General features: G+C 32.4%; 1 protein-coding gene across 1 annotated transcript in view; it reads left to right on the top strand.

Annotated features, from left to right (window-relative positions):
- Positions 1–12,318, top strand: part of LOC127738038 (transient receptor potential cation channel subfamily A member 1 homolog) — a 115,182-nt gene that overhangs the window by 42,890 nt on the left and 59,974 nt on the right. The window contains exons 14-19 of the mRNA XM_052249099.1: positions 89–162; positions 1,124–1,264; positions 1,668–1,770; positions 3,622–3,710; positions 9,085–9,228; positions 12,065–12,143. Of these exons, the coding sequence (XP_052105059.1) occupies positions 89–162; positions 1,124–1,264; positions 1,668–1,770; positions 3,622–3,710; positions 9,085–9,228; positions 12,065–12,143 (630 nt within the window). The remainder of the gene's footprint in view (positions 1–88; positions 163–1,123; positions 1,265–1,667; positions 1,771–3,621; positions 3,711–9,084; positions 9,229–12,064; positions 12,144–12,318) is intronic.

Raw genomic sequence — 12,318 nt, 5'->3', positions numbered from 1 at the left:
TGCTATGGCGTTGTCTTTGACTTATGAGTTTGAATATTTCTTCGCCTATATTTTGCTTTTTATTTTTCATATTTATTTGATGTTACAGCATCACTTTAGAGACACTATTGCTCTAAAATTGATCAAAGCTGCTGAAAATGGAGACGTTGAAGATTTGAAAAGGTAAACCAAAGCACAAAGCTGACATGATTTAAAAAATTAGTTGCTTATTAATTTTTTTCACGGTTTGTTACGAAATATTGTTTTCACAAATATTTCCTTGACAGAAAAAAAATATTTAAGAACTGTGTCTTATTTCTTTTTTAGTCCAATGTTTAATGGAACTGTATGCTTGTTTCATTTTATAAAAAATATGTTATCTTATGTTTAAATTTTATAAACCTTTCTCTTACTGAAGAATTGTCTTTTAAAAATAACAGTCACATATTTTTCTGTGTTTTTACCATTAAATATCGTACTTTAAAATGCTTCCAATAGGCAAATGAGGTGCACTGTGTTAAACGTATAAGTATCGAAGCATTGTGTTTTGCTTTTTTTACATAACTTATCTTTAAATTTGATGTTAGACTCAAACTGAGTTGTTTAAAACAACTACAATGATCTTAAATCGAAGTGAGTTGCGATCTCAAAATAAGTAGAATGATCAATTATAAATATTGGATCGGAGCAGAGGTTTTGCCTTGCAACAGGCTACCTATGGATTCCGTAACTATTGTTTTTTCAAGGGTCCTTTAACTTTCAGTGAGAACGTAGTCCCTTAAAGGTGGAATCAGATTATACATTCCAATTCCGCTTGGCTTTACTGCATCTTCATACATCAAGCAGAGTTAAACGGACGCCCCACTTTTAACTAGTTTGTTTTCTACTGCGGGAGTGGAGATATCCATTGCCATATTTTTATACCTCAGTCAATCCTTTGATGTATTTTGCAAACCTTTCGGAATTATGGGTCCTCAGAACTCTTTATCATATTAATTTTTATGGCTTTGTCAGTTTTTCTTCAATTTACGAATTTGAATATTTAATCTCTCTTCTTCAAAAGCAACCATTATGCTTAAGCAGTTCTGTATTTTGAACTAAACAAGGTTGTGACATGAAGTCTAGTGTTATATATATTTTATAGCCTGCATAATTTGGACACGGACATGAACTTATCAGATTCTGATGGTCGAACAGCATTACACGCCGCCACAGAAAAGAAGCAAGAAGCAGTGATAAACTTCCTAATTGACCAATGCAATGTTTCTCCATTTGTAAGATGGAGGTATGCATTTATACAATGTTCTTATATCTAGTGGGAAGTTATTTTATGGATTTGTTTAATACGCTTTGGCATGTATGTGGATACCGGCAGCAATAGTCTGTTCTATTTATTCATCTGAAATACAAACGAGGGGTTAAAAGAGTGAGTAAAATTAATATGAAGAATGAAAAAGCTAATATAATTCTTTGATAGTAGTTTTTGATGTATATAGTATCATATATATTTTGAAAATATATTTAGAATTCCTATTTCCAGGCCTAGACTTTTGGTCCTTGTTGATCTTTTTGGAATTGATTATGCAAAGTCTAAATCTAGATGATACCTGTATTATATAGGTATTGACCAGGTTTGAGATTATGTACATTTTGAATTATATTAGTTTAGCACAAAATTATACTTGTAGGGACCAACGACCAGTTGAGCTAATCAAAGACGGACAAGACAACCAGAAGTTAAAAGACATGTTGAGTAAATATATGGAACAACAGTTAAATCCAGAGTCTACGGTACATTATATTTACTACACTTTATATATCTAAATGTGCGTGTACTTAACTAAGATGCAATTTTTCAATTAGGGGATCTCAACCATTTGGAAATTTCAAACTCTTGATGTTTTTTTTTTGTAAAGACGAGGCGCTCGAGTGTGTGTGTGTGAAAACGTTTATCAATTACATACTAATGACAAGATTGTATCGTATAGTTTGATAAGATAGTTGTTTTTTATAGAGTGACTGTTCAAGTAAATCATGCTAATTTAATGTAGCCAAGTACACAATGAAATCATTCCTTTGTTTTGCCATAACATAGCATGGCTGCGGTAATCAAGCTTTATGCGAACATGCTGCAATTGGTGTTGAGAGTCCTTCAAAAAAGGACTTTCGATTGGCCCTTACGTATCATTGTATTATCCACAAAAATGGGGAGCATATAATCGTAGCTTTATACGTTTGCCATCTATCCGACTGTCCGTTTGATTAAATACGTATGGTTTCAAAGTGAAAACTACATTTTCGCTTTCTAACTATATATGAAACTTAAACAGACGGTAAAAGTAGACATGGTAAAGGAAAAAGCGTATTAATTTGAGAGTCAGAAGGTAAAAGTTCAGTACCGCTCTTTCTGAAATAAGAAATTGTTGAAGAAAATAAATATGTTCTGGATGATAATTTAAATTTCTTTTGCTGATCTGAAATCGATTATTCAGTTCAATAGGTCAAAAGTCAAAAGTCTCAGCTGCTATATACAAAGGGAGGAATCTCACTGTTTTTTTTAATTGTTTGTCTATAGCGTCAAGACCAGGTGAAGTGAAAAACAAAAACAAACATGGGCTCAACGAACGGTTTCTGCAAATCATAGCCGTGGAGGGGGCATTTATCATGTTTATAACAGATGACAGATAAATGTACAAAAACGTAAAAAAATTTACCAAAATCAAAATTTCTAGATGTTATCTCTTGAATAATTGTCCCTCCGCTCTCAAGTGTACAATTCTTGCCAGATATTTATGAAATTTATATCAAAGGTTTATATCAGCAATGCCTCTGACAAATATGAACATTACTGCCGATCAAATACTTTTAAAAGAGTTTGGCTATTGTAAATATTAGTTATAAATAAAATTGAATTTTAAGCACTCTCACGCCTACATTTCTTGTAGAATTCTTATGAAAATTATATCATAGGTTTATATAAGCATTATGTCGGGTGATTTATAAAATCGGGGCTGATCTAACATTTTTACAGGAGTTATGTCTTTTTGAAATGTGATTTAGTTTGAACATTGCATTTTAAGCACCCTCACACCCACATTGTTTGTCCAATTTTTATAAAGTTTAATAATATAACAAAGGCTTATATAAGCAAGATCTTGGATGAGTGCCAAGAAATTATTTGGAAAATAACATTTTAAGCGATCTCATATTTATTAAAAACTTAAAACGATTTTTTTAGTAAATGCTCATGAGTAGATAAAATATGTGCAATGCGGGGATATTGATACAATTTACTTTTCTTACTGAGATATTGAGCTTAAGCCCTCTAGACCTTGTTTATTAACCAGGTATGTGGAAACCCTGCTCTATATTTTGAAGGTACCGAGTATATCTTGATATGTTTGACTTTTATAAAACAAGAATTTTTTGACAATAAAGAGAGTATACCATTATGAACTATAACACATTTGCCACTGTGGAAAATTATCGTTTTTGCGAAAGCCAAAGCAAAAAATATTGCACTTTAAAAAAAACCAAGCTAAACCATTCAAGGGCATACAACGCACTAATGTTTACTTTCCTGAATAAATGGGATGTTCACAGAACACTGTAAGTGACAACTTTAAATTTTTTATTTTTTAGGTAACTCATAATCAAAGTGAAGACGAGGATTTTAAGATCGTTAGAATATTGAACAGTGCATCACGTGGAGACATTCGTCGAATGAAAGCGTAAGTTTATCGTAACATATTAGATATGTAATTCGTATAACAAGACTTTATTGATATTATTTTCTTATATGGTAAGAATTGTACTTTGTTGTAGCTAACATCGTTTTCTGGATGAATTTCAGTAATATTAGTTTGTCGATATTCATAACTTTGAAACCTGCGATTTTGATGTCACTATTCAATTTATAACCTTTACACGTACCAATTTGAGATTACCCAAAAGCGTTTTTATCATTTACAGACAATGGACGAGAGAGAACCGTGCAACGGTCAGTTATTTAATCGCTGTATACAAGCAAATTTGAACATAGCGAGATTAGGGGTGTACGTCATTGAGAAAAAAATAGACATACGATACCAATGGAGCAATCGAAAATAATCAGTTGAATACAAACAGAAAAGAGCATTGTCAAAAATAACGGTGAAGTCAAACAACAACAGAAAACATAACACAGACGACCAATAATTGATCAACACGAGCCCCACCAAAACATGTACTTTGACCTATAATGGTTTACTTTTACAAATTGTGACTTGGATGGAGAGTTGTCTCATTGGCACTCATACCACCTCTTCTTATATCTACGTACTGTGATTAGAAAACACAAGTGTTTTTTTTAACCCATACACACTTCTAATCCAATATTTTGAATAGACTATGTCAAATCAATGCACATGAAATATAACCCGGTACAGGAAAAGCAATATACTCTTGAATAACTCGAAAACACATGATAGTTATAAGTTAAAAGTGGTTGCTCTGCTTTTAAAGATTGTCATGTTTTATCTTTGGGGGATATGACGATAGTAAGTGATGAATGTATTTTGATTTATCATAGATTATTTGCCATTTTGTGGTTTTGTGGATTTTTTAGATAAGCTAATTTTTGTGTAGATTGTTTGAAATTGTTCTTCAGATATGTTTAACAACATTTATATATACAAATGCTGTGGTTGGCAGTGTCTTATTTTGAACTTTGTGAAAGGTTAATGCATATTGAATTTTGTTTCTTTGTGCAGTTATGAAACTATTTCTTCCGAAAGTGTAGATTGATCTAGTACTTCATTTTTGTATGCCCCACCTAGTGCCATTATGTTTTTCGGTCTGTGCGTCCTTTTGCCCGTCCGTCCGCCTGTCCCGCTTCAGGTTAAAGTTTTTGGTCCAAGTAGTTTTTGATGAAGTTGGAGTCCAATCAACTTGAAGCTTAGTGCACATGTTCCCTATGGTATGATCTTATTAATTTTAATGCCAAATCAGAGTTTTGACACCAATTTGACTGTCCACTGAACATACAAAATGATAGTGCGAGTGGGGCATCCATGTACTATTGACTCATTCTTGTTCTAGATAGTTCAACACAATGCTTAAAAGATTAATCGCTGTGAATTCAAATGAAATAACATCCACTTTAGATTTTAAAAAAGGACCGCAAAATACAATTTCAAAAGATATTTCGGTAATGTGTAAATTTATTTTAATCTAATTTGAGGTTCGCGAACGGAAGACTTTTAAATTACCTACGAATAATGGTTTATGTGGAGCTATAGGACACGAATCAGGCGAATCATAACATAGCTTTCTGAAAAGGGATCAACTAAAATGGTACATTTTTAAAAAAAATTTTAGTATCGTTTGTCATTTGTGATTAAGTCATGTGTATTCATGAACAAATAAATGATTTCCCTCCGAATCTAGTTCACATCAATGTAAACATCCCAGGATTTAACAATAAACTCGTTCAAAATTTGCGCCTTTATGTTTGTTCTTTAAGGAATGAATCTGTTCCGGACCATATGAGTATTTGGACCATATCATGCGTGTATACTCATATGGTCCAACCATACGCGTATGGTCCGGGTAATTAATCTTTGAACGTCGAACCGTAATTGCGTAGGGTATAACCCTTCAAGGTGTCGTCATGAATTAAGTTTCTAAAAACGAAATTTTGTGACTAAGATAATAATTTGCTAATCATTAATTGTAACGTGATTAATGAAATAAAATGAATTTTACTTAACCTGAAGTTAAAATTACAGTAGAAGCAGTTTTGCATGGTCATCATTAATTTGTCTTAACGAAACACTTCTCCGAAAATAACTAAATGAAATGTAAAGCAAAAAGTCAACTGTTTACACATTAGCAATTGTAGCATTGAACTCTCTTCTTTCTTTATTTTGGTGATTCAATTGTTTTTATGTTTAATCAAAATTTCTTAAACATTTCAAATTATTTTAAGTTATTCAATTTGTTCATTGTCCTCTTTTTACTATTTACAATTAAAGTAGTTTATACGTCCTGCCCCTCTATTCTTATGTAGAAAGTCGGAAACCACTGTCATTGTACGATCGTATGAATAAGAGTATGAACACATCAGTTCAGTTTTAAAAAGTGGAAATTAGAATAAATTAAAGAAAATCTAATCTAAGAACCATGCACCAAACATCTGTGGTTTCACGTACGGACGAAACTGGCAACAGAATAAAGGTGCTTAAAATTGACTATAGATAGCGAAGACACGACAACAAATATATACAAAGATTCAGACAATATGTAACAAAGATAAAATATTTCAGTTAATAACTTGTGCCGATTTCGGTTCAGAGAACGAGCTGTGTCTGTTAGGGAAGTTTCAATTTATTCGAAAAATACTTACATGGCCTAAATACTCACATTGTCCAGTCTGTTAATAACCAAACGAGAATATACTCATATGGTCCGACCATACGCGTACGGTCCAAATACTCACATGGTCCTGAACATATCCATATTCATGCATAGCTGTAATTGCTTGTATGTGTTGGGGTTTTCACTGACCCCCTCATTTTGGGTATAGACCTTGAATGCTTTGATATTGGTAATAGTTATTCTATTGGATCTTGGTTAAACTAGTCACAACATCACTTGATGTGCGAAAGATGAATAACCTTGTTGCTTAGATATTTAATGTTATCATATATTGTAGCATGTAAACGATTTAAGATCCTGAAAGTCCTTAGTTCTGGAATAAATAAGAAATACTGAATACCACAATGATATATTAAACTAATTTTGAAACAATTCGAGTTAAGTTTCTTTTTCAACTCTATTAGGATGATCAGATATATTTTGGAAAGTATAAGTATTGTCCCTTTGATCGATACAAGACAATGTAGATCAAACTTTTATCTATGCATTTAATCCGTCTAAAGTGTAGTAATGGATATGTTAGTATTGTAAAACATGATTTTATTAGAGAAATTCGGCTTCGAAAAAGCGTTCTGTAACTACACGGATTCTGAATTGGTTCTTTCCCTTTTAAGCTCACCTGGCCGAAGGGCCAAGTGAGCTTTTCTCATCACTTGGCGTCCGTCGTCCTGCGTCCGTCGTCCGTAAACTTTTACAAAAATCTTCTCCTCTGAAACTACTGGGCCAAATTTGACCAAACTTGGCCACAATCATCATTAAGGTATCTAGTTTAAAAAATGTGTCCGATGACCCCGCCAACCAACCAAGATGGCCGCCATGGCTCAAAATAGAACATATGGGTAAAATGTAGATTTTGGCTTATATCTCTGAAACCAAAGCATTTAGAGCAAATCTGACATGAAATAAAATTGTTTATCAGGTCAAGATCTATCTGCCCTGAAATTTTCAGATGAATCGGACAACCCGTTGTTGGGTTTCTGCCCCTGAATTGGTAATTTTAAGGACATTTTCCCGTTTTTGGTTATTATCTTGAATATTATTATAGATAGAGATAAACTGTAAACAGCAATAATGTTCAGCAAAGTAAGATCTACAAATAAGTCGTCATGACCAAAATGGTCAGTTGACACCTTAAGGAGGTATTGCCCTTATAGTCAATTTTTAACCATTTTTCGTAAATTTTTGTAATCTTTTACAAAAATCTTCTCCTCTGAAACTACTAAGACAAATTTAACCAAACTTGTCCACAATCATCATTAGGGTATCTAGTTTTAAAAATGTGTCCGATGAGCCCACCCGCGAACCAAGATGGCCGACATGGCTAAAAAATAGTACATAGGGTAAAATGCAGTTTTTGGCTCATATCTCTGAAACCAAAGCATTAAGAGCAAATCTGACGAGGATAAAATTGTTCATTAGGTCAAGATCTATCTGCCCTGAAATTTTGAGACCAATCAGGCAACACGTTGTTGGGTTGCAACCCCTGAATTGGTAATTTTAAGAAAATTTTGCAGCTTTTGGTTTTTATCTTGAATATTATTATAGATAGAGATAAACTGTAAGCAGCAATTATGTACAGCAAAGTAAGATCTACAAATAAGTCAACATGACGAAAATTGTCAATTGACCCCTTAAGGAGTTATTGCCCTTTATAGTCAATTTTTTACAATTTTCATAAATTTTGTAAATTTTTGTAAATTTTTACAAAATATTTTCCACTGTAACTACTGGGCCAAGTTCATTATAGATAGAGATAATTGTAAGCAGCAAGAATGTTCAGTAAAGTAAGATCTACAAACACATCACCATCACCAAAACACAATTTTGTCATGAATCCATCTGTGTCCTTTGTTTAATATGCACATAGTCCCAGATGAGCGACACAGGCTCTTTAGAGCCTCTAGTTTGTGCTTATTATCGATATGATAAGTAAAGTCATTCGAACAGCATTTTACTATATGGTCCTATGTCGTGTTGTTTTATAACTTTCCCAGTTATTGGGAGGTTCGAGCGCTTGTAAACATGTTTACCACATGACATTGTTTTGTAACTGCCCAAGCCAGAAGCATAATTTCTGCCATAATTGTATGTTTTTTTATTATTGGTTTTATCATAAATCAGCTAGTTGATTTTTTTCTTTTGGATAGTTTTATTTTTTGTCATTCGAAGCCTTTTTCAGCTTACTATTCTGTAATGTTTTTTCTCACTGTTTATCACTCTACGATATCTTGTTGTTGTTCACATCTTTGTTGTTTGGTCTTTGGATTATAAGTGTGTCGTGAGCATTCATTCCACATCTTTTTATTTTTATATAGGTTTTTTAGCTTCGTAAAACTATGAGTTAAACACTGACGATAAGAAATTGTCTGTACAATAATGATAGTATATATCTTTTAACGTGTATACATCAACAAATGTAATTGAGGTTACTTGGTTGAAACACAAAACAATAATTTATAACCATTGTTTACTACATATTTAAAAAGAAAAATAAGATTAGTCATAATTAGCCTATTAAGTTATCGGATGGGTAACAAAAACAATTTAAAAAGACATCAGTTTGTTTAAATATTTTAAAAAGATTTTGTAATTACTGGCGCGAATCACAATTAAGGGAATTCAATGTGATATACGAAGTACATGCTCTGTTACAGGATCAAATCCATGTTTTTTGGCTGATTTTTACAGGTACAAAGCAGAACATATGACAGTTTCAGATTATGACAAAAGAACCGCGCTACACATAGCAGTGAGTAATAACCAGGAACATATTGTTGAGTACCTACTGAAAGATTGTGGAATGACAGAGGAAGTACAAAAAGCTGAGGATAGGTACACACTTTATTATAAGTGATATTTATTGTTCGAATGTAGGTAATAGTAGTTTGCCAATGTTCAAATCTCATAAATCGATACAGAAGATACGAATAAGTTGTCAAAATAATTGTTTTTAAGATAATGTTGATGATAAATTGTTTTGTCAAGTAAATTGAATTGAAAATTTTAGAAAAATCTTCTAGCTATTAAAACAAATGTATTCTATGTTTGCTAATTTCAAACAGTGTCTCCATACTTTTAAACAACAGAATGTTCTTCTTTTTTTATACTTTTACAAACTGTTTTGTTCTGTCCTTCGAATTTAATTTCATGCTACTGTACTATCGTTTACACTTTAAAAAAACACCTTAGATCACTCGACTAATTAGGCTTAACAAAATGTTTATACACACTTTAGACGAGTAATGTTTTGCGTTGTTGGCTTTAGATCAGAGGTTTTGTCTATTGTTTATAATGATAAACTTGCCATATAGTCACATCAATATCTTTTTATAAGATACATGTAAGTCTTAGTTTGTTACAATTATTTTACAAATGTTTCCTTCGGATAATATTGATACATGATGTTTCAGGATTTTCCTTCAATATAACTATAATAGACAGGTACATTTTTTGTTCTTAGTTTGCTCTGTAAAGTAACCAAAAATAGAACATTATCTGATATAATCACTTATTTCACACAGTTTTTAAGCATCAGAAGAAAGGCTTTTCAGAAAATATGAATATTAACCAAGACTTGGTGAAGATATTTGATTATGAAGCTTTTAAGGTGAAGACAAATGCGAGATTTGTCAATTTAAGACCAAATAAAAACATTTTGGCTTGAAGGGAGGCGCAAAATACCAAAGGGATATTCAAACTCAAAAGTCGATTACAAACTGACAACGTCATGGCATTCAAACAATATACAACAAAAAAAAACAAGCAATCGTAAACAAAACAACATAGATACTAAAGGCTAAGCAACATAAACCAAACCAAAAACCAGGGTTGATCTCAGGTTCTCCGGAATGTAAATCATCACATTCTCAACAAGTGGCACTCATAAAGACCATGTGAGCTTGTCTCATCATTTGATGACCAAAGTAAACTTTAAAAAAAATCTGTTTATTTGAAACTTCTCGGTCCAATAATTTCAAACTTTACCTGAATATTTCTTAAGAAACTGATTTTGACAGCTGTATCCTGTGATTTGATCAAAACGCAGACATGGTCGTTGTTACTAAAATTAAAAACATAGAGCAGAGTGCAGGTTTGGGTTATATCTAATAAAAAAGCAAAAAGTATCAGCAGATCAACAGGTCAAGGTCTATTCCCCATGAAATTTTCAGAAAAATCGGACGACCCAATTTTGAGTTATTGCACCAGATTTTTTTTTGACAAATTGCTTAACTTTTGGCTAAAATCTTAAAACTAAAAAAACTATATACACAAATAAGTCAACGTTGCTTATATTATCAATTGATCCCCTATAGGAGTTATTGCTCTTAAAGATACAATGATAGGTAGAGAGAAATGATTGATAGCAGATTTTAAGCAAAATAAGATCTACAAAAAAGTAAACATTGGAGAAATTGTCAACTGACTCCTTATAGGAGTCATTGTACTTAATACCTGTAAACATTTTATTAGTCCCCTACCGAAGAAGTCGAAGGGGACTTTAGGTTTGCACTCCGTCCATCTGTCTGTCTGTCTGCCTGTCGATCCGTCAGTCTGTCAAATCAGTTTTCCACACTTTTTTCTTAGTGCTTGAAGATATTGATTTGATTTTTGGTGTATTGTTTAATCATGACAAGTTACAGATCAAGATCGAATTTTGTTCCACTCTGTCGATTTATGTTTCTTGAACTTAGAAAATTCACTCAAATAATCAGTTTTTTGTCATGCTTGAATATATTGATTTGATGATTGGTATATAGTTTTATCATGACAAGTTACAGATCAAGTTCGATTTTTGTTATGGTCTAATGATTTTGTGCAGAGTTATAGTCCTTCACTCACATTATCAATTTTTCACATTTGTTTCGTCATGCTTGCTTATATTGACTTGATATTTGCAATACAGTTTAAACCATGAGAAGTTATAGATCAAAATAGCATTTTGTTCCAGTACAATATTTTTTTATACCGGTAGGGGACTATGTATTGCCAGGCAATACTCACAGGATGCTTGTTAATTTCTTGTTGCAGTAACTTTGATAGATAGAGCAACAATATATAGCACTAATGTTCAGCAAAATAAGTCCACACGGATGAAATTGTCAATTGACTCCTTGCTGAACATTTGTGCTATATGTTTATATAACGGATTATAATGTTTGATTGATGGCAAGTGGACAGAAAAAAGATTGAAAAAGTGAACATTCTAAACACATAAATCGTGGAGACACTGAGCACGCTAGAACAAAATTTTAAAAATCGACTAAAAGACAAACAAGTGTGACGTCCATTTTCGCTGAACTAGTATACATTATTGTTTTGGGGCCAACTGAAGTCGGCCTCAAGTTGTGGGATTTACTCGCTGTGTTGAAGACCCATTGGTGGCCTTGGGCTGTTTTCTGCACTTTGGTAGAGTTGTTGTCTCTATGACACATTAACCGTTTCCATTCTCAATTTAAAAGTCTACAAAACACCTTCCGAAAAGGTTAGCCTTATATTCTCCTCTCGTGACCCCGTTGTATTACGCCTATAAAGTACCTTGATAAGTTATATAAAGTGATTAGGCACCACGCAATAGTGATTGGTAGTTGTATTTTATCGAACCACAAGACATCACTTATATCGCAAAAACGATGTTTTTGAAATCATTTAAAATTGAACTATATTTTAGGTGGAAAAGAACACCGTTGATGGTCGCTAAGGAAAAAGGAAGAGGCAAGATATTCAAACTTTTCCTGACGTATTGTCCGGTGAGGCATATTTAAGATAAATAATGAAAAAAATGGTTTAAAATTATGTCTTATTTTCAATACATCTGAAAACCATTATTTATCTTTTATAAGAGTTAAGACTTTAAAATATTTTTAATCTTTTTTTCTTTTTTTTGAATTATTTTTTTTTTGAATGAGGTATTCCAAATTTGAA

This window comes from Mytilus californianus, unplaced genomic scaffold, assembly GCF_021869535.1.
Source record: "Mytilus californianus isolate M0D057914Y unplaced genomic scaffold, xbMytCali1.0.p SCAF_4, whole genome shotgun sequence".
NCBI classification, from domain to species: domain Eukaryota; kingdom Metazoa; phylum Mollusca; class Bivalvia; order Mytilida; family Mytilidae; genus Mytilus; species Mytilus californianus.
Note: the sequence above shows the minus strand (reverse complement) of the source record. Positions and strands in the feature narration are given on the sequence as shown.